At 47.6% G+C, this 22,866-nt stretch overlaps 1 protein-coding gene across 1 annotated transcript in view; it reads left to right on the top strand.

Moving 5' to 3' along the window:
- The window catches only part of LOC132567730 (guanine nucleotide-binding protein subunit alpha-15-like), a 77,268-nt gene extending 57,071 nt beyond the window's left edge, over positions 1-20,197 (top strand). Inside the window, exons 6-7 of the mRNA XM_060233417.1 lie at positions 17,484-17,637; positions 19,925-20,197. Coding sequence (XP_060089400.1) covers positions 17,484-17,637; positions 19,925-20,166 — 396 coding nt within the window. The 3' untranslated portion in view covers positions 20,167-20,197. The remainder of the gene's footprint in view (positions 1-17,483; positions 17,638-19,924) is intronic.
- Positions 20,198-22,866: the final 2,669 nt, after the last annotated feature.

Below are 22,866 nucleotides of genomic sequence, written 5' to 3' on the forward strand. Positions count from 1 at the left end.
CGCATCATGTCCATGCGCCTCCCACTTCAAAACAAGCAGCATGCAACACTCTTCAGTGTGTATGCCCCAACCCTTCAAGCAGATCCTGCAGAAAAGAACAAGTTCTATGCTGATCTACGCAACCTCGTACGGAAGACCCCTATAGAGGACAAGGTGATCATCCTTGGCGACTTCAGTGCCAGAGTAGGTAAAGACTCGGAAGCCTGGAAAGGAGTACTTGGCAAACACGGCATTGGCAACTGCAATGATAACGGGCGCCTCCTGCTAGAATTCTGCACGGAGCATCAGCTCACCATCACCAACACTATCTTCCAGCAGAAGAACAGTCTGAAGACAACCTGGATGCACCCACGGTCCAAGCACTGGCACCTTATTGACTACATTCTGGTGCGCCAGAGAGACCTTCTAGATTTCTTACACACCTGAGTAATGCCCAGTGCAGAATGTCATACGGATCATCGTCTTGTACGCTGCAATCTCCGTCTTCACTTTAAATCTACACCCAGGAGAGGCGGTATCGCCCGGAGGAAGTTTCAGGTTGGCAGCCTTCAACCAGAACAAGACAAGAATTGAGGACCACAGTTGCCCCACAGACCCTTCTCCAGAAGCACTCTGGGAACACCATCCTGTTGACCACTGAAGAAGTCCTCGGATTCTCCACAAGGAAGAACAAGGACTGGTTTGACAAGAACAATCAAAAGATCCAAGAATTACTGGCGAAAAAGAGATCTGCCTACCAAGCACATCTTGCTCAGCCCTCCTGTCCTGGGAAAAAAGCAACCTTTTGCGCTGCATGTAGCAACTTCCAGCGCAAGCTTCGAGACATTCAGAACGAGTGGTGGACCAAGCTTGCAGAGAGAACCCAGCTGTGTGCAGACACTGGTGATTTAAGAGGGTTCTACGAAGCCCTGAAGGCAGTATATGGTCCATCATATCAGGCTCAGAGTCCCTTGCGTAGTGCAGACAGCCAAGTGCTCCTCACAGACAAGGCATCCATACTGAACCGGGGGTCGGAGTGTTTTCAGGTTCTCTTCAGTGCCAATCGCGTAGTTCAAGATTCAGCAATCCACCTCACCCCACTTCAACCAGTGAAAACAGAGTTGGATGAGATCCCCACCCTAGAAGAGACTGTTAAAGCCATCAAGAAACTAAAAAGTGGCAAGGCAGCGGGAGTTGATGGAATCCCACCAGAGATCTGGAAGCATGGGGGTATAATACTACATAGCACACTTCACAAAGTACTTGTCACCTGCTGGGAACAAGGCAAACTACCTCAGGACTTTCGCGATGCAATCATCATTACTCTACGCAAGAACAAAAGGGAAAAGTCAGACTGCTCCAACTACCGGGGGATAACCCTGCTCTCCATCGCAGGCAAAATCCTTGCTAGAATACTCCTGAACAGACTGGTGCCCACCATTGCAGAAGAACTCCTCCCAGAGAGCCATTGTGGCTTCAGAGCTAACAGGAGCACCGCCGACATGGTATTTGTTCTCAGGCAGCTCCAAGAGAAATGCAGGGAACAGAACAAGGGTCTATATGTGACTTTTGTCGACCTTACCAAAGCTTTCGATACTGTTAGCAGGAAAGGCCTGTGGCAAATCTTGGAACGTTTAGGATGTCCCCCAAGGTTCCTCAGCATGATCATCCAGCTACATGAAGACCAGCGAGGCCAAGTCAGACACTGCAACGATCTCTCAGAGCCCTTCCCAATAGGCACAGGTGTAAAGCAAGCCTGTGTTCTTGCGCTAACTCTCTTTACGATCTTCTTTAGCATGATGCTTCAAAGAGCCGCAGTAGATTTAGATGATGACGATGGTGTCTACATCCGCTATCGCACCGATGGCAGCCTGTTCAACCTGAGGTGACTAAAGGCCCACTCCAAGACAATGGAAAAACTTATCCGAGAGCTACTGTTTGCTGATGATGCTGCACTCGTCTCCCACTCGGTATCAGCTCTGTAGCATATGACATCCTGCTTTGCAGAGGCTGCCAAGCTATTTGGCCTAGAAGTTAGTCTGAAGAAGACAGAAGTTCTCCACCAGCCTGCACCCCAGGAAGATTATCACCCTCCTTGCATCACTGTGGGTGAATCAGTTTTGAAGACAGTCCAGCAGTTCAGCTACCTGGGGTGCATCATCTCCTCAGACGCCAAGATCGACAAGGAAATTGACAGTAGGCTGGCGAAGGCAAACCGTGCATTTGGCCGACTGCATAAAAGAGTGTGGAGCAACAAGCATCTGAAAAAAGGCACAAAGATCAATGTTTACAAAGCGGTTATGATGACAACCCTCATCTACGGCTCCGAATTGTGGGTTTTATACCGTCATCACCTGCGACTCCTTGAGCGCTTTCATCAGCGCTGCATTCGCACCATCCTCAACATCCACTGGAGTGACTTTGTGACTGAAGTCCTCAAGCGGGCGGAGGTTACAAGCATCGAGGCACTGCTGTTGAAGACGCAGCTGCGCTGGGCAGGGCATATTTCCAGGATGGAAAACCACTGCCTTCCCAAGATTGCTCTGTATGGCGAACTTTCCACCGGCCATCAAAATAGAGGGGCACCAAAGAAGAGGTACAAGGACTCCTTGAAAAAATTCCTTGGTACCTGTTGCATCAACCATCACCAGTGGTCTGACCTAGCCTCAGATCGCAAAGCATGGAGGCACACCATCCACCAGGCTGTCTCTTCCTTTGAGAACGCACGCATAGCTGGTCTTGAGGACAAAAGGAGATTGAGGAAGAATCGCACTGCTACAGCACCAATCCCAAATCAGACTTTTCCCTGCAGCCACTGTGGCCGGACCTGCCTGTCCTGCATTGGTCTTGTCAGCCACCAGCGAGCTTGCAGCAGACGTGGACTACTGCACCTTTCTTAAATCTTCATTCGCGAAGTCAAGCCGAGAGAGAGATATTTGTAAATAAATCCTTTTACTTTCAATCTTTCTATTTCTTTATCTTCTTGGATTTGCATCAGTAAGATTTCAAGAGTCATTATAAACAACAGTGGGGAAAGCGGACAGCCTTGTCTTGTACCTTTGCTAATTATCATGTCTTCTGTAAGATCTGCATTTATACATAGCCTTGCACATTGTTCAGTATATATTGCTTTTATCATCCTTATAAAGTTTCCCCCCAACTCCATTTTCTCCCTTACTGCAAACATTTTAAATTTAAATTTAAAATGTTAAATTTAAATTATCAAATGCTTTCTCTGCATCTGCAAAGAATAATGCTACTTCCTTTTCTGGATGTCTTTCATAATATTCTACAATATTTATAACAGTTCTAATATTGTCTCTTATTTGCCTTTTGGGGAGAAACCCCGTGTCACGGCTGGGGCCGGGTCAGGCAAAGTCCAGAGGCAGTCCGAGGTCTGTAGCCAGCAAGCAGGAGTGTCCGAGGTGCCAAATCCAAATCGCTGTGCAAGTATCGCAGGTCCGAGGTCCAGAAGCCGAGGTCAGGGAGTCCAGAAGTCAAAAGCCAAAGTCAGGGATTCAGGAACCAAAGTCAAGCCGGAGTGGATGCTAGAACGTCAGGGAGATGACTAGTTGCTTCCACAAAGCCTCCTCCCAAAGCCCACAGCTATATAGCCCTCTGCTGGCTGTTGCCCATTTGGGCTAATTGCTGGCTCTGGGAGGCAGCCAGGATCCTGTTACAACTCAAGCATCCTTGCTCTTAGGAGGGCCAGAATCCTCTCAAAACTCAGGACTCAGGGAGCGTCTTGCTTGTGAGCGTGCCGCCCTCCTCCGATCCCTGAGGTCCTGACGGAGGCGGTCACGCACACGAGCCACCCGAGAGGGTGAGGCAGGGGGGCTGGGATCTTCTTCAGCAGGAGGCAGGGGTACTGGTGCAGGTGGCAGGGGTACAGTTTCCTTGGCAGACTCGTCTTCCTCTGCAGGGTCCCCAGCACCCATGACACTATCCCCCCCCCAGGGCCCCCCTCCGTCGAGGGACCTGGGAGGTCGGGGTGGTCGTTGTGGAACTGTTGCACCAAGTCCGGGGCATGAAGATTGTCCACGGGCTCCCAAGACCGGTCTTCTGGGCCATAACCCTCCCAGTCCACAAGGTACTGGAGGCCTCCGCGATGGTACCGGGAGTCCAGGATCTGGTGCACCTCGTATTCTTCCTCGTCATCCACCAACACCGGTGGTGGCGGCGGTGGGCAAGGAGGCCGAGCTGGGTCAGGGGGTGCAGCTGGAACAAGGAGGGAGCGATGGAACACAGGGTGAATGCAAAGGTGAGGTGGCAACTGGAGCCTGAAAGCGACGGGGTTTATTTGGTCCATGACGGGGTAGGGTCCGATGAACCGTGCATCCAGCTTGTGAGACCGACCAGGCCGGCGCAGGTAGCGAGTCGAGAGCCACACCTGGTCCCCCGGCTGGACTGGTGGGCCTTCCTGCCTCTTCCGGTCCGCAGCCAGTTTATAGGCTTCCTTGGCCCGCTGTAGCTGCTCTCGGAGCAAGTCTTGGCTGGCGCGGAGTTCTTGCAGGTAGGCCTCGACGGCGGGGACATTCGTGGGTGGCAGGATCGCCGGGAAGAACCGAGGGTGGTAGCCGTAGGTTGCAGCAAACGGGGTCATTTGGGTAGACGAGTGGACCGCGTTGTTGTATGCAAACTCCGCTAGAGGCAACAGAGTGGTCCAGTCGTCCTGCTGGTAGCAGGTGTAGCAGCGGAGATATTGCTCTAGCGTGGCATTGGTGCGCTCTGTCTGACCATCTGTCTGCGGGTGGTAGGCTGAGGACAGGTGCACTCGAGTACCCAGGCTGGAATGGAGGGCTTGCCAAAACCGAGAGGAGAACTGGGGCCCCCGGTCTGAGATCAGGTGGGCTGGGAGTCCGTGCAGACGAAAGATGTGTCGCAGGTAGAGCTGAGCTGTCTCCTGAGCTGTGGGAAGTTTCGGGCACGGAATGAAGTGGGCCATCTTGGTAAATAGGTCGACGACCACCAAGATGCAAGTCTGACCTTTGGATCGTGGGAGTTCCGTGATGAAGTCCATCGAGATGGTATCCCAGGGTCCTGAGGGTGCGGGCAAGGGCTGTAACAACCCCGAGGGTTTGGCCGGGACATCTTTGCCCCGCCGACAGACGTCACAGGAGCTGACATAACGGGCAACATCGGAGCGAACTCGTGGCCACCAGAATTCTCGCGTCAGCAAGTGGGTGGTCTTATGCTGTCCGAAGTGCCCAGCGGGCAACGAGTCGTGGGTCAGGCGTAGCACTTCTGCCCGTAAGGGCCCGGGCGGCACATAGAGGCGTTCGCGGTGTAGCAAGAGACCGCCTCGAGTCGTAAACTCGCCTGCCGAGTCATCTTGGAGGGCCTGGAGGTGTTGCTGGACCCAGGGATCGTTGGCCTGGCTAGCACGAATGTCCTCCACCAGTGTGGGTGTAGTGGTGGTGGCTGCAAACACTGAGGGCGGCAGGATGGGAGCAGCGGGCGCGGCCTCAGTTGAAGCAGGGGCGTATTCCGGTTTCCGGGAGAGTGCATCTGCTTTCCGGTTCTGGGTATGGGGGATGTAGGAGATCTGGAAGTCAAAGCGAGAGAAGAATAGGGACCACCGGATCTGGCGCTGGTTGAGACGGCGGGTGGTCTGGAGGTGCTCTAAGTTCCGGTGGTCGGTGAGCACTTGAACAGGGTGGCGAGCCCCTTCGAGGTAATGCCTCCAAACCTCAAAAGCCGCCTTGATTGCGAGCAACTCTCTCTCCCAGATGGTGTAGTTCTTCTCCGCAGCGGTGAGCTGGCGCGAGTAATAGGCGCAGGGCTGGAGTGGCTGAGACGGCTTCTCGCGCTGGGACAGCACTGCTCCCAGGGCCACGTTGGAGGCATCAGCTTCCACCGTAAAGGGAAGCTGGGGGTCAGGGTATCTCAGGAGTGGCCCGGTGGCAAAACGGGTCTTCAGAGTGGAGAAGGCGTTATCGGCCTCTGGGGACCAGTGGAAAGGTTCTTTGGGGCGGAGTAGTTGAGTCAGGGGCGTGGTCAGAGATGCATAGGCTGGGATGAATTGCCGATAGTAATTGGCGAAACCAAGGAACCGCTGCAGGTCTTTGCGATTCTGAGGGGCCTGCCAGGTCAGGACCGCTTCCACTTTTTTCGGGTCCATGAGGATTCCCTGTGGTGACACAATGTGACCAAGGAACTCGACGGAGCGCAGGTCAAAGTCGCACTTCTCCAGCTTGGCGTAGAGGCCATGGGCTCGTAGGCGCTGCAGGACCTGGCGGACGTGCTCGGCGTGCTGGGCAGGATTGCGGGAGTAGATTAGGATGTCATCCAGGTATATGATCGCGAAGCGGTCGAGCAGGTCCCGGAATACATCATTCATGAACCTCTGGAAGACAGCGGGGGCGTTGGTCAATCCGAAGGGCATCACCAGGTGCTCGTACTGCCCGTATCGGGTCCCAAATGCGGTCTTCCATTCGTCTCCGGGCCGTATGCGCACCAAATTGTACGCTCCGCGGAGGTCCAGCTTGGTGTAGATTTGGGCCCCCTTTAAACGATCCAAGAGTTCAGGGATCAGTGGCAGAGGGTACCGGTCGCGGATGGTGATCTTGTTCAGGGCCCGGTAGTCATTGCACAGCCGGAGCTCCCCACTTTTCTTCTTCACGAAGAGGACTGGAGCAGACAGGGGAGAAGTTGAGGGTCGGATGAATCCGCGTTTCAGGTTCTTGTCCAGGTAGTCTCGCAAAGCTGCCAACTCAGGCTCCGACATTGGGTACAGACGCCCCACCGGGAGTGGTGCCCCAGGTACCAAATCAATGGCACAGTCATAGGGTCGGTGAGGGGGAAGCTGATCTGCTCCTGTCTCCTCAAAGACATCGGCGAAATCCGCATACTTCTGAGGGAGCTGAGGACCACCACTCGGGATGCCGGCTGCTAGAGTGGTGGGAGGAGTCAGATGGGGGCATGGGTCTCGGAAGCGTAGTTCCTGCTGGGCCCAGTCCACGATGGGGTTGTGCAGCTTCAGCCAGGAAAGGCCTAGAATCAGCGGGAAGCGAGGCATGCGGGCGACATCAAACTGTAGCTGTTCTTGGTGCTGCTGGACGTGGAAGGTGATGGGACAGGTCTCCTGGGTGACGGGGCCAGAACGGAGGAGGAGCCCGTCAATAGCCTCCACCAGCGTTGGAGTCTCTTTTGGCTGCACTGGAATCTGGTGCTGCTTTACAAAGGCGGCATCTACGAAACAGTGGGCTGCTCCCGAGTCCAGCATGGCATACACGAACAGCCAGCGTCCATCGGGCAGACGGAGTTTGACTGGTAGCAGGAACGGGCCCGGGGTATCAGCCTGTTGTTCGGAGGACCCAGCTAGTCGCCCCAGGCTGGAGGGTCCACTTACGCCTGGGGCTGGCCTTTTGGCGGCGGTGGCAATGTAGGTCCGGGTATCCGATGTTTAGCAGGGCAGCCAGAGGCATAGTGGCCTGCCGTGCCGCAGTAGAGGCACAGGTTCTGCGTGCGGCGTCTGGCCTTTTCTTCTGAAGTCAGGCGGGGTCGAGCAGCTCCAAGCTGCATAGGCTCACCCTCGTCTCTGGTACTAGCTGGGGATGGGAGAGGAGCCAAGTGGCATGGCGCAGGGAGCTGGCGCCCTCGGGTCTTGGCTTGGCGGCGACTTTCCAGGCAGCCATCGATGCGGAGGCAGAGGGTGATAAGTTCCTGGAGCGTGGGGGGCCGCTCCACCCTGGCCAGTTCGTCCAGGACTTCCTCTGCCAACCCCTCGGTAAACTGGTCCATCTGAGCAGCCTCATTCCACGCCAAGTCTTGGGCCAGGAGCTTGAATTCGGTGGCATACTGAGCCACCGAGGACTGGCCTTGTTTCAGGGCCCTGATTTTCCGGTTGGCTGTGGCTGCTTGGACTGGGTTGGAGAAGGCAGCAGACAGGTGGGCCTCAAACCCCTGGTAATCAGTCAGTAGGGGAGAGGACCCAACCAGTAGGGGTGTGGCCCACTTGGCCGCCTGCCCCTTTAACAGACTAATGATAAAACACACCTTCATCTTGTCATTGGGGAAGTCCCGTGCTCTTAGTTCAAAGTACAGCTGACACTGTGCCAGGAAAGCAGGAAATTCTTCCACGGCACCCCCAAATCTGTCAGGTGGGGGAACTGGGCACTTGGCTGGAGCACTGGCCACAGGTTGTTGCTGCAAGTGCACTACTGCCTGTGTTAGCTGCTGTACCTGGGCTTGGAGCGCAGCCAGTAGTTCGGTGGTTTCACTTGCTTCAGCCTCCATCCTGTGGAGTGGGTGTTTGTCGGGTGGAAGCAATCTGTCACGGCTGGGGCCGGGTCAGGCAAAGTCCAGAGGCAGTCCGAGGTCTGTAGCCAGCAAGCAGGAGTGTCCGAGGTGCCAAATCCAAATCGCTGTGCAAGTATCGCAGGTCCGAGGTCCAGAAGCCGAGGTCAGGGAGTCCAGAAGTCAAAAGCCAAAGTCAGGGATTCAGGAACCAAAGTCAAGCCGGAGTGGATGCTAGAACGTCAGGGAGATGACTAGTTGCTTCCACAAAGCCTCCTCCCAAAGCCCACAGCTATATAGCCCTCTGCTGGCTGTTGCCCATTTGGGCTAATTGCTGGCTCTGGGAGGCAGCCAGGATCCTGTTACAACTCAAGCATCCTTGCTCTTAGGAGGGCCAGAATCCTCTCAAAACTCAGGACTCAGGGAGCGTCTTGCTTGTGAGCGTGCCGCCCTCCTCCGATCCCTGAGGTCCTGACGGAGGCGGTCACGCACACGAGCCACCCGAGAGGGCGAGGCAGGGGGGCTGGGATCTTCTTCAGCAGGAGGCAGGGGTACTGGTGCAGGTGGCAGGGGTACAGTTTCCTTGGCAGACTCGTCTTCCTCTGCAGGGTCCCCAGCACCCATGACACCCCGCTTGAGCTTCCTTTATAAAATTTGTCAAATGTTGTTTAAGTCGTTCTGCCAAGATTCTTGTGTATATTTTATAGTCATTATTTAATAGTGAAATTGGTCTATAATTTTTTACATTTGTGACATCTCTATCTTCCTTTGGAATCAACGAAATCACAGCTTCCTTCCATGAATTTGATTTTTCCCCTTTTATTCTTATCATGTTCATCAATTTCTGAAGTTTCGGTATTAACTCCTCTTTGAAGGTTTTAAAAAATTTAGCTGTATATCCATCTGGCCCAGGTGCTTTTCCATTTTCCATTGCATTAATTGCTGCTTCAATTTCTATTTTTTCAATTGGATCATTCAAAACTTTTCCCATATTTTCTGTTAAGAGTGCTACTTTAATATTTTGTAAATATTCTTCCATCTTTTCTTTCTTTATTTTAACACCCTTAAATAATTTGGCATAATACTTAAAGAATTCTCTTTTTATTCCTTCTTGATCTACCACCTCTCTTCCCTCCACCACAATTTTATTAATAATTTTACTTTCTCTCTTTTTCTTCAGTTGCCAGGCCAAATTTTTTCCAGGTTTATTTGCTCCCTCAAAAGATTTCTGCTGCAAACTTTTCAGATTCCATTCCAGTTCTTTATTTAACAAATGACTCATTTGTGTTTGTAATATTGTAATCTCCCTCATAATTTTCTTTTTCCCTGGCCTTTTTCTCAGTTCCCCTTCTTTTTTCTTTATTTCATTTTGATGTCCAACATCTGTTTTTCTTTTGCCCTCTTGTCTTTATTATTCAATGTAATCAATATTCCTCTCATTACTGCTTTATAAGCATCCCACACCATCTGAAATTCTATATCTTCTTTATCATTTATTTGGAAGAAAGCTTTAGTTTCATTTTCTAGAGATGTCACTATTTCTTTATTCTGTAATGAATCTTCATTCAATCTTCTCGACTTTTTAGACAATTTTGTAATCCACATTATTGGGTTATGATCAGCCCCTATTTTAGGTAAAATCTCTATTTGCTTTGTTATAAGGCCTAAATGTTTAGTACCCCACAATATGTCAATTCTGGAAAAAGTCTTGCTGAAAAAAAGGTATAGTCCTCATTTCAGGATTAAATTTCCTTCATATATCCTCCAAATTTTCTTGTTTGACCAATTAAAAAAAAGACTTTGGCAATTTTCCTTCCTTATTATTCCCCCCCCCTCCCAGACCTATCCAGTGTGTTCTTAATTCTTCCATTAAAGTCCCCCATTATCAAAACTTGCTCATAAGTCACTTCATCAAATTGTTGTATAATGTCTTTAAAAAAAAGCATCCTTCGCTCCATTTGGTGCATACAGTCCCAGTAACAATAGTTTTTTTGCATTTAATATTATTTCTACCGCTACAAATCTTCCATCTTTATCTTTAAATACTAATTTCGGGTCCAATTCTTGTTTAATATAAAAAATCACTCCCCTTTTCTTCTGTTCGGCCAATGAATGAAATTCTAGTCCCAATTGCTTATTCCATAAAAATTTGTAATTCTTTTGTTTGATATGTACTTCTTGTAAACAAACTATATTACAATTTTACTTTTTAATCCAATGAAATGTTGCCTTTCTTTTTTGTGGTGAATTTAGTCCATTTACATTCCAAGATAATAATTTGTAATCCATCATGGTGCAAATTCTTTATGTTCTTCATAAAATCCACGCAGTTCCTGTGTGCTTGTAATTGTAATCCTTTTTCCTTGTAGCTCAAAGCTCAAACCTTCAGGTATTATCCGTCGATACCTCATGTCATGGGTGCTGGGGACCCTGCAGAGGAAGTTGAGCCTGCAGAAGAAACTGTGCCCCTTCCACCTGCACCAGTGCCCCTGCCTCCTGCTGGAGAAGATCCCAGCCCCCCCTGCCTCGCCCTCTCGGGTGGCGCGTGTGCGTGGCCACCTCCGTCAGGACCTCAGGGATCGGAGGAGGGCGGCACGCTCACAAGCAAGACGCTCCCTGAGCCCTGAGTTTTGAGAGGATTCTGGCCCTTCTAAGAGCAAGGATGCTTGAGTTGCAACAGGATCCTGGCTGCCTCTCTGAGCCAGCAATTAGCCCAAATGGGCAACAGCCAGCAGAGGGCTATATAGCTGTAGGCTTTGGGAGGAGGCTTTGTGGAAGCAACTAGTCATCTCCTTGATGTTCTAGCGTCCACTCCGGGTTGACTTTGGTTTCTGGACTCCCTGACTTTGGCTTGTGACTTCTGGACTCCCTGACCTCGGCTTCTGGACCTCGGACCTGCGATACTTGTACAGTGATTCGGATTTGGTGCCTCGGACCCTCCTGCTTACTGGCTGCAGACCTCGGACTGCCCCTGGACTTTGCCTGACCCGGCCCCAGCCATGACACCTCATTTCATTGTCCCGTAATTTTTCTGTCAATTTCTTATATGCTCTTCTGTCATTTATCACTTGTCTTGGCAACTCCTTCATAATTCTTACTCTGCTGCCTCCCACTATCAATGTCTTTTCAAAGTTTTTATTCATGATTTTTCCCACCACTTCTTTTGTCATATAACCACATCTCTAGGTAGATTATATTTTTTGGCATATAGTGAGTTCATTCTATACATATAGTCATACATGTTTCTAGTCCCTTCAGGATCTTTCTCCAAAAATTCTGCAATTATTTTTATTATATATTCTTTCAAATCAGTTTCTTCATCCTCAGGTACTCCTCTCAGACATATCTGGGTCTCCATCAATTTGCCACTGAATTGAATTGCCACTTTTTCTTGTATTTTTACAAGGTGGAATCATGTAGTTTCACTCTCCCTTCCACCTCTTGCACTTTTTTTGATGTCATCACAGTCTCATTTCTGAGATCCTCTATATCTTTTTTTTAGCTCTTCAATATCTTTTCTAATTTCTTTTTTGGAAGCAGTTATCATCTCTTTCTTCCCTTTCATTATCCTGGCTTCCATTGTATCTAATTGGTCCTGCATTTTCTCCAGTGAAGCAGTCCTTGCACGGGTTTGCTTGTGGTCTGACATGTAAAAACACTGAAAATTTTGACCTCACCAAATTAAACTATCAGATTTAAAAGAGTGAGGCTTGCTCTTTCCAATAAGCCTAATTTCGCTGTCCTCAGAGCCTCCTGGGCTCAGATATTAATTTTTAAAGTTTTTATTTTTTCCAAAATGGCAGTCACGACTTTCCGCCTCACTTTAATTTTTTTTCCTTTTTCCTTTAGAGGCTTCTACAATGGTTATTAACAGTAATGTCCAATAGTATTTACCTTATAATCGTCGCCTCCACCAATTTTTAATGTCCTGAACACTTTAAAAATTTTATTTAAATTTTAGCCTCCTAGCAATGACCACCGATGTTTTTCTATGATATTATGGTACTAGAGTAGGCTGGCTGCTTCAATGATTTCCCTTTTCCATCTGATACTTGCTTGGCACCTAATCCCGTTTTTGCTGGTAGAGAGATCTCACGATACTTGACATATTTCCTGTGTTGACTGTGGGAGCTGCAAATCTATGACGATGGGGCTTTTTCTCCAAAACTGCAAAGAAAACAATAAATTCCTTTCCACTTTTTAGCACTGTCCTTTAAATTTACAAAGTCCAAACTTCGCCCCTTCTCCCCTTCTTCTTCCAAGCTTTCTAGATTTCAATTTCCCACCTTCTGATTTTATTTTTGTTTAACTTTAATTAGTCCCGGAATGAAAGATAGCAATCTGTACCTTTTCTGTAGTTATCCAGATCAACACCGGTCTTGTATAGCTTTAGATGTTAAGCAGTATCAAAGAAGACTAGGATCCTGTTGAGCTTATGTCAAATAAATGACTCTGGAAACTTCTGCAGATGATGAAAATGCAACTCGTCTCCGGAGACCCCTCAAAGCCTCAAAGGAGCCCCCCCCCCCGGGACTCCCTTTTAGCCAAGATAAATCTTCTCAAAGTTTCCTGTGCATATCTTGGACTGATCTCTGAATGAGAAAAGTAGGCAGTAGGCATTAGATTGCCTTCCACCACCCCGAACAGAAGTTCCAGCCTGCTCCCCTTCTAAGAAGCAGTTCAGCTCGGCATTTTCCAACCCCGGAAGTCCAATATTTTGACATGTCTTGTAACGTCTTGTTCAGTTCTAGCAAATGCCCTTTGGAGACCATTTGTAATGAATTATAATAAAATGAATTATAATAAAAGCTCTTTCTAAACCAGAGAACTTTGTGTGAGCATTAGTTGCAAGTCTTACAATTTGATAGAACTGACATTCCTGTCCTCAACCTGAGTATCTCCAGCACCCAGAGACCGTCACCATACCTAGCCAAGGTTTGGGGAATGGAGAGTCAGATGTAGACAAGGACCCAAAAAAGACTCCAGGAGCCTGACCAAGTCAGACGAAGCCCCACTGAACAGGGCGGAGGATCACACCCCAAGAGAGCCCTGGGAGTCCCCAGGGAGAGCAACTGTAGCCTGGGTGCCATCTCCCACAGTCTCCAGTGGGATCTGGATCCCTTGAATTGGTATGGGCAAACACCCAAGGCCTGGGGGTCCCAGGTGACATCATCACAAGGAGAAGCAGTAGGAAAAGGGACCAACAGCAAAACCAAGCTTTCTGTGGCTTTGAGGGAGGAAATTATGCTAGCAGTGTCCTGGGAGCCACTACTCCATGCCCCCCTGCTCCATGCCAAGGCAGAATGACTCCTCCAAGATGGAATGACCCAGATGCAAGAAGAAATGGCAGAGTTCATGTGCAGCATGTGAGAGCAAGTTGCCACCACCAAGTACAAGCCCTGGCACTGGAACAGCCATGAGTTGCTTCAAGCCTCAGGCCCAGATGGGCAACCTGCCTGACCTGCACCTCCTGTGCTCCCTCCTCCCACCTCCAGCTGCCCCTCCAGCCTCCTGAGCTCTGACTGGGAGATGCAAGCTAGAAGTGAAGTTCAATGGAAACTCAGGGAGCTTGAGGTTCTTCGTGGTGCAAATGGCCAAGTTTGCATGCAAGCAGGACCCAGTCTTCCCTAACGCCACCAACATGGTGACTAATCTGGATTCATGGCTGGAAGAGGCTGCTGCCAAATGGTTCGTTACTCTGTGTGAGACAGAAGCTCTGGAACTATGGAGCATCACCCTCCAAGCCCAGTTCAAAGACCTCCTTGAAGAGGAGAGGGCACACACAGCAGATGCACTAGGGAAACAAATTGGTGCATGAGTTCTCAGCAGAGTTCCAAGCGTACACTGCCAAGGTGCGTGACTGGACAATGTCAGGGAAGATTGCATTTTACTGTGTGGGGTTAAAACCAGACCTGGTGGTCTAAGCCTTGGTCCAAGACAACACCCGCACCTTATTTGGGATGGATCCAACTTTCCTGCAAGGTCAAGAACCAGGAGCAAGTGATGAAGTTGCTGTGACTCCAACATCAGACAAGCCACAGGAGAAAAAGTTATGACAGCTGGAGTGGAGAAAAGCCACTTACGGGACCCTCAGCTGCAGAGGAGGAGTGGCAGGTGAAGATGGGGCTGTGCATCAGATGCAAGATTACATTGCTGCTTGCCTAAAGGCCAGAAGACAACTCCGGAATCCACGTAACAGTGAAAGGAAGTGATGAAGCTGTGCTGGCCAGGCTCTCCAGCAAAGCTGAAAACTCTGAGTCGGGCACCTCATCAGGTGCTGAGCCTGGGCCGCTGGTAAACAAGCTGGGAAAAGGGTGCTAGACAGAAGATCCAACAAGAAAACGTGCCACAGGGGCTTTATGTTATATTCCAGTTACGTTCGCGAGAGAGCACAGTAGAGACTTGATCACCCCCTCTATAGTCACGGGACTGGGGTTGGCGCTGGTAGAATTCCAGGAGGCCATCAAATTTGGACAGCTGGGTGGCATCCCAATGAAAAGGGAACCATGCTCACACAAGACTGAGTATGACCAATGGGAACAGGACACCACGGGAAGAAAAGGGAGTTTGTAGTCTCTTCATCGGCTTGGTTCCCGGTGGTACTAGGATTCCACTGGCTAGAGGCTCATGACCTTTATGTGCAGTGGGACAAAGAGTGCATGACTTTCCCAGATGAGCACTGTGAGAATCATGTCTGGGACCCTGAGTGGGGCAGCATTTGGCTTGTTTCACCTGGGAAGAGAAGGAGGGCAAACCCTTGAGTACCAAGACTTGAGTTGAGTGTTTGCAGAGGAGTTGCCAGCACAAAGAGCTACTGATTGTGCTGCAGAATTAATCCCCAGAGAGACTCTCCCTTGAGGCAAGTTATACTCCATGAGACCAACAGAGAGAGTAGAGCTGTGGAATTTTATAGACAAAAACCCTAGCATGAGGGTTCATCCAACCCACCAGCTCCTTGCATGTGGCTCCAGTGCTGTTCAGGAAAAAGAAAGATGGGGGCCTTAGACTTCATACTGACTACTGGGGCATAAACACGGTGTTGATGTCTGATGCCTACCCCTAAGAGACTTGCTTCGGGAAGTGGCCAAAGGAAAAATCTTCACTAAGCTGAACTTGAGAGATGCTTATTTTCAAATCTGCATCGAGGAGGGGGATGAGTGGAAAATCATCTTCAATACACCACTAGGCCAGTTTAAATACCTAGTGATACCATTTGGGCTTCAGAGAGCGCCGGGGGGTTCTTTATGAACTTAATCAATGAAGTCTTCCATACGCTTCTGTGCATGAGGGGTGGTCGTCTATTTAAGATGATGTGTTGATTGATTCTAAAGATATGCAGTCCCATGTAAAACTGGTGAAAGAAGTGATAGCAACATTGTACCAAAACAAATTGTACGCTAAGCTGCCCAAATGCGAGTTTCACAAAGAGGAGCTAGACTTCCTGGGTCTTGAAGGGTCCTGGGGATCAACCCAGCCAAGGTCCAGGATGTTTTGAATTGGGAACCACCTAAAAGACAGAAGCAGTTACAGTCGTTCCTCAGTTTTGCAAATTTCTATAGAAGCTTCATTAAAAACTTCATCTAAACAGTGCTGTCCCTAACTGAGTTGCTAAAAACTCAGGAGAAGGGGCTGAGCGGGGTGAAGCCATGCACCAAAATAAATTGGAGCCCAGACAGCCATCAGGCTTTTGTGGAGCTTCCTTATTTACCTCAGAACCTGCTCTGCGTCACCCTGATGAGAATTAAAAAATCAGGGTCCAAGTTGATGCCAGCGATGCAGCGATGGGAGGGGTGGTGTTGCAAGAAAGCTGTACCCCAGCACTTATGTTTCTAAAAAGTTCACACAGTCTGAGAGGAACTGGTCAGTATCAGACAAGGAGATGGCAGCTGCGAAGTTAGCCATAACAACCTAGAGGGTTTGCGGGTGCCTTTTGAAGTCTGGACAGACCTTAAGAATTTAGAGGCATTGAGATCCCCTAGATGCTTGGGGGGCCAAGCCCATCAGGTAGGCTGAATTCTTTTCAAAGTTTAACTTCAACATTTGCCAGGAAAGACAAACTTCCTTACGGATGCCTTATCCTACCTCCCGCAACATGAGAGTCAAAGTAATTGACACCATATTCACCCCTGCTCAGTTGGGGGTGGGGGTGTGACAACCCACAGCCAAGCACAGAAAGTGGCAAAATAACAGCCTAATGCTTGGGCGGGGGGTGGGGGGGGGAGATTAAGGAAGTTTTGCTGGGGGAACCAGCACAGAACTACCCAGAGTTGCTGACATTGGAAAAGATTACTGCCTGTATAAAGGATATAATTTGTATATCCCTGAGTCACTGAGAGTGGAAATTTTGCAGCGTTGTCATGATAGCAAACTGGCTAGATATTTTGGGTTCCTTAAGAGTCTAAACCTAGCTCAAAGGCAATTATGTTTCTTTGTGCCCCACTTGTCTCATGGGGAAGAGCTGAGGAGGAAAGCCTCCTGAGTTACTTCAACCCCTAAAAGCGTCCTTGAGATCTTGGGCGACAATCTCTATGGATTTTATAACCGACCTATCACTCAGTTAGGGGGAAACTATAATTTGGGTAGTGGTGGACACGTTTTCCAAACAGGCTCACTTTGTGCTCTGTGCCAAGTTGCCAGCTGCTAAGAAACTAGCCAAGATATTCATATGAGAACAGAACATATGAACATATGAAGCTGCCTTATACTGAATCAGACCCTCGGTCCATCGAAGTCAGTATTGTCTACTTAGACTGGCAGCAGCACTCCAGGGCCTCAAGCTGAGGTTTTCACACCTACTTGCCTATGTTCATGCAACATATGAGGCTCCACTCTTTCCCGGATCTGACAGGATATTGCACAGAGAATACTGTTTTTAGGGAGAATTTAATCCTGAATATATTCCTTTTTAAGTTTTCGGTTTTTTTGTGCAAACCTGGGGTTTCCAAGTCTACAAGAGAAACCATTTTGTGTTAGTGTGGCCCCAGTCTGTGGATGACTGCTACAATATAAGATACTGGGTGTGATCAGATGAACTGTGTGGTCTACCATAGCCACTGTGGACCATGGGCCAACTGTGCTATTATGCCAATTGACAGAAATTGTCCCAAACTCACACAGCTTATTTAAAGCTGAGATACTGCAGTGGCAGCCTGCCTATCTGATCACACTCAATCTCTCTCCCTCCAACCAACATCTTGCCTCAGCTCCAGCTTGTTTTTAACATTACCAAAAGCATTCTGTCCCTTCTGCCTCCCCTTCCTGTGTAGAACCGGATGAGAGAGAGTCTTGACCTCTTCCGAACAATCCTGGAGCTTCCTTGGTTCCAATACACCTCCATCATCCTCTTCCTCAACAAAACAGACATCCTGGAGGAGAAGATCATGAGCTCAGATCTGGCCAGTTATTTCCCCGGTTTCCCAGGTAATACACACTGTAATGTGCACTGATTGGCATGTTCTGGTTCAAATTCAGGGAGAACTCAAGGATCACATGACTCATTCCTGCCTCACTGGGGCCATCTATCAAATGCTCAGATCCTCAAGTTATTGGCTTCATTGTGAAATGCACTTTTGGTCCACTTTCAGTGCGTTTTCATTTGCACATTGATTTTGCTATTTCACACAGTAAAATCCAGTTGAAAAGTGGATTGAAAGTGTTTTATTCAGTATGAGTAGCATGATTTTTTCCACTGAGTCAATAGAACCAAGGAAGAGGGGATTGAGAATGTAAAGACAGTTTGAGACATTATGTAAAATGAGGGGAATGCAAATATGCAATATATTGTGGAATTAAATTGTTTCTGAGGGTGGAATTTTGCTGGGAGGTATGTAGCATCATGCCTGAGATCTAGGAGGGGTTCCCTTGTTCAAATTACATGTAAGGATCTTTTCAAGCTCCTTCACGGCTGCTGTTCCCAGTCTCAGTCTCCTTCTGTCTGCACTCTCCCTGTTGGTTGATGGTGGAACTAAGAAGTAGAAAATAATTGCAATTTCTTTTGATCTCAAACGTAAAGTTGTGTAATTCCATAGTAGTAATTATGTTGGTCTTCTTGATGTTCATGCTTTGGCACTTTCTGTTTTAACCTTCATCAGTAGTCATTTCAAGTCTTCACCATTTTCTGCCAGTAATGTTATGTCATCTGTATATCTCAATTTGTTAATGTTCCTTCTACCAGTTTTCATTTCACGTTCATCTAAATGTAATCCACTTTTCCTTAGGAAATGTTCTGCATATAAGCAACACATTTTTCTGACACTTTTCTGCCAATTGACAATTCTGACTCTCTTCTGCCAATTAGAAACCATTATTTTTCTCCATATTCTGTCCTTACATATTCTGCCCTAATTTTTCTCCATATTCTGTCCTAACTTGTCTCCATTACTGGTTGTGCATTTTAAAAAATCAGATGTTGTGGCTCACCCATTTCTTTGAAAACTATCCCCAGCTTTTCATGATATTAATATGGTTGGAGGGCACAGCAAGTACATAAGAACATAGGAGAAGCCATGTTGGATCAGGCCAATGGCTCATCCAGTCCAACACTCTGTGTCACGCAGTGGTCAAAAAATCCTAGTGCCATCAAGAGGTCCACCAGTGGGGCTAGAAGCCCTTCCACTGTGCCCCCACAAGCACACTGCCCCAGACAGAGAGTTCCAACAATAAGCTGTGGCTAATAGCCACTGATGGACCTCTGCTCCATATGCTTATCCATTCCCCTCTTGAAGCTGTCTATGCTTATAGCCGCTGCCACCTCCTGTGGCAGTGAATTCCATGTTAATCACCCTTTGGGTGAAGAAGTACTTCCTTTTATCAGTTCTAGCCCGACTGCTCAGCAATTTAATTGAATGCTCATGAGTTCTTGTATTGTGAGCAAGGGAGAAAAGTACTTCTTCTTTATTATGATACTGGCTGATTTGTTTTCAGTTCCCTTCTTAATAATTCCCAGCACGGTGTTGGCCTTTTTTATTGCAATCACACACTGTCTTGACATTTTCAGTGAGTTATCTACCACAACCCCAAGGTCTCTCTCTTGGTCAATCTCTGCCAGTTCACATTCCATCAACTTGTATTTATAGCTAGGCGTTTTGGCCCCTATGCGCATTACTTTGCACTTGCCACATTGAACCTCATCTGCCACGTTGACACCCACTCACCCAGCCTCAACAGATCCCTTTGGAGTGCCTCTGGTTCTCACCACCCTGAACAATTTAGTGTCATCTGCAAACTTAGCCACTTCACTGCTTACTTCCAACTCCAAATCAAAGTAAGGGCCTTCCTATCTGTGCTGCCCTGAGTTCCACTATTCTGGATATAAATGGGTTCTGAGTGACTTAACATGTTCAGCGAGATATAGAATCCAATATCTTTGTTAAGCTCTTGGGCTTCCATTTTCCTGTTGTCATAATCTGTAATTCAGCAATCTCCATTCCAGTCTGTTTCTGAAATTCTTTTGCAATAAAACAGCTATGTTGAGGTCCCTCATTGAGTGCCCTAGGAGGCTGAATAATATTAAGGTTTTTCTAACCTACCATGCAGTTTAAAGGATTGCAGCAAGGTAATGCTTACTTTGCATGTCTTCATATTCAAAGTGAGCATTACCTTGCCAAGTGTTAAGAAGAACCTTTCTTTACTTTTAGTGCAAAATGTATATTTTCCTGTTACTGCAGAATACACAGATAGTGACGTGATGTGTTTGCTCTGTTTCCAGGTCCTAAGCAAGATGCTCAAGCAGCCAAGGAGTTCATCCTAGGAATGTACATGGATGTCTACCAGCATTTCTCAGACCCTAGCCATAATTTCAGTCTGCAGCTTTCCAAAGATGTGTATGGGCCCAGGATCCTGTACCCTCACTACACCTGTGCCACGGACACACAAAACATCTGTACAGTTTTTGAGGACATCAAGGATGTGGTGTTGGCCAGCTACCTGGAGGAATTCAATCTGTCCTAAAGGATCAGTGGTGACAGACTTCACCATGAAAGGGGCCCACAATTGTGTCATCCATATCCAAGAGGCATGTGGGTGCAGGAGGATAAATTGGTTGGTGTTCAGCTCCTTTCAAAACATTTCTTGTGCTGTAGTCTTCCCTGAGGACCACTCCTCTTGAGAATTTCAGTGGAGGTATTTGAGAAATACCCAAAGGGCTGAGAACCCCAGAACCTATTTTCTTATTTCTGGCATCACTGAGGTTCTAAGACACATGCAACTATGTTTCTTTGCCACATTTGGCTGGCTATAATAAACTGTGAAATGGCAAACCACATCCTGTGTCACTTGCTGCCTAATCAGTTTTGTGGCTTCTTTGACTGTTTTTGTATCTGGCTGTATGTTATGCCAGTAGAATGGACATCCTGCATTAATGTATGGCTTCCTTTCTGTCTAAGCTGGACAGCCTCTTCATCTACTGGGATCTGCAATTGGTACTTGAAAGACTTGAATTCCTACACAGTGGCCATTTACTTTGTGTCAAGCATGGGATTTCAAAATAACCAGTCCTTGGATTTTGAAACAAAGTTAGGTTTATTGATAATCCATGTGGCTCATTCGAGCTGAAGATTGGGACTGATACTTTGTAGCACTAGAATATAAGCTTTAAAATGGCACATCAAAGGTTCTATAAACAATTCTACATTCACATGTGAAATTCACACTCTGGGTTCCTTATCTATATTGCGGCTAGCACATCCTGGGTTCAGGCCTGGCTCGACCTGGGAACAAGTCCCAGGAGGTCATCTTCAAAGAGGACTTTCCTGCATCTGTTAGTAAAAGCGAAAGAAGAAAGGTGGGGGGTTGCCACTTTGATGTGCTCACATTTTAACTTTGGGTTAGTAACATTTCTACAATCTGAGTTCTCTAATATAAACTAACAATTCTAAGATCTGGCTTCTGTAATATAGAATGGGTATACAATGCTTGACACTTTGTTAAAGAAAGCTCAGGCAGAAAATGAAGTATCCCACAATCAAGCATAATTATACAAATATTTACCTTACACAGGCATTTCCGACTTCTAGGTTAATTCTTAGGTGTCAGAATGCAAGCCTGCAGCAGTGCTTGAATTGGTGGTCAGGGAAATATGGGGGGGGGGCGGGAATCAGTTTGTGCACCATCTCTCAGCTGTGCTTCAAGAAACCTTGAGCAAGACCAGCCCAGAGAGACCCTCCTAAATTGGAGCATGGCAACTGAGGATACAGTTTCAGCAAGGGTCCCTAAACCAGGGGTGTTATTAGTTATGAGGGCCGGATTTGACATAAATGAGACCTTGGCGGGCTGGGCCTCAAGGCACACTGTGCCTCCTCCTTCTCTCTACCCCTTCTCTCGCCTTCTCTCAGACCTAATAAAAGTGGTGCTTTGTCACATGGGTGCATTTTGTGCAAATGAATTAAACCTGTTACTTGAAGTTGCTTAGATTGCTGCTGCTTCAATTCCATAGATCACCTTTAAATCCAGCAAAGTTAATGCTTAACATATTTTGGGGTTTGAGCCTTCAAAGGATCCTTTCTCAGAGCTTGGTTTGAGAAATAAACAGAAAGCAGTGAATGGAGATAAGGATTGTTGACTTAAGAGGATCTGGCTGAAAACCCTTTCTCAGGAGACTTTGGATGCCTTTTGTGTGAAAGAAAACCAGCACCGTGAATGTTTTAATGCTCACACTTACACTGTGGAAATCTTGATGCTGAGGAAAAGTCAGTATTCATTTCTAGAAGAAGGAAAAGAAGAGATGAAGAAGAGAAGGGATTTAATCCCAACCTTCACTACCCAAAGGTGTCTCAGAGCAGTTTACAATCTCCTTTCCCTCCCCTCTCCACAACAGACTGTGAGGCAGGTGGAGCTGAGAGAGTTCTAACAGTAACTGCTCTTGAGAGAAACAGATATGTGGGAACTTGTGACTGACTCAAGGTCACTCCAGCAGCTGCATGTGAAGGAGTGGGTAATCAAACCCAGTTCTCTCACTTAACCACTACACCAAATTGGCTCTCTAGAATAACAGCGTGGCTAAAATCTATTATCTGCACTCTAGAGTTGATTTCTAGTCAAACTATGTGGACACCACCTCTCAAAATGAACATATGAAGATGAATGGGAGTGAATGTGGGTACCAGCATTTGAGTATTGCTTCAGTTAGGGAAGTGTATGGCACTTGATTAAGGACAAGATGCCTTCAGAGAGGCCTTCCAAACTAAAAGGGAGAGAGCACTAGTCCAAGGAAGGAGTGAGAGTATTCAAAGAACCCTGCTTGGTCCCATCCTGTTGCCACAGTATGCCACAGTGACCAGGAATCACTATGAAGCCCGCAAGTGGATGACGACAGCAAATCCTGCTTAAATTGGCAGGTTACTGTGTCTGAACATGGAGGTTCCATTAAACTTGATTGCTATTGACCCTTCATAAATGTGTCTAATTCCCTATAAGCTTCTATCTGTTGCTACAGCCTGTTGCAGTGAGTTTCACAAGCTAACTGGTCACTGTGTGAAAGAAGTTCTTCTATGCTGGGATTTGGGGAGTGGAGATAAAGTGAGAGAAAGTATGGGTCTATGTTTATAAAGAAGATGACTCCTGAATTCCACAAAGACAGCAGAGCTGAAGAAGTGAAAGTTCAGGACAGGAGAAATATATTGGTTCAAGGAAGAGAAATATTCTCATAATACA

The sequence above is a fragment of the Heteronotia binoei genome, chromosome 2 (assembly GCF_032191835.1).
Source record: "Heteronotia binoei isolate CCM8104 ecotype False Entrance Well chromosome 2, APGP_CSIRO_Hbin_v1, whole genome shotgun sequence".
In the NCBI taxonomy this organism is placed as follows: domain Eukaryota; kingdom Metazoa; phylum Chordata; class Lepidosauria; order Squamata; family Gekkonidae; genus Heteronotia; species Heteronotia binoei.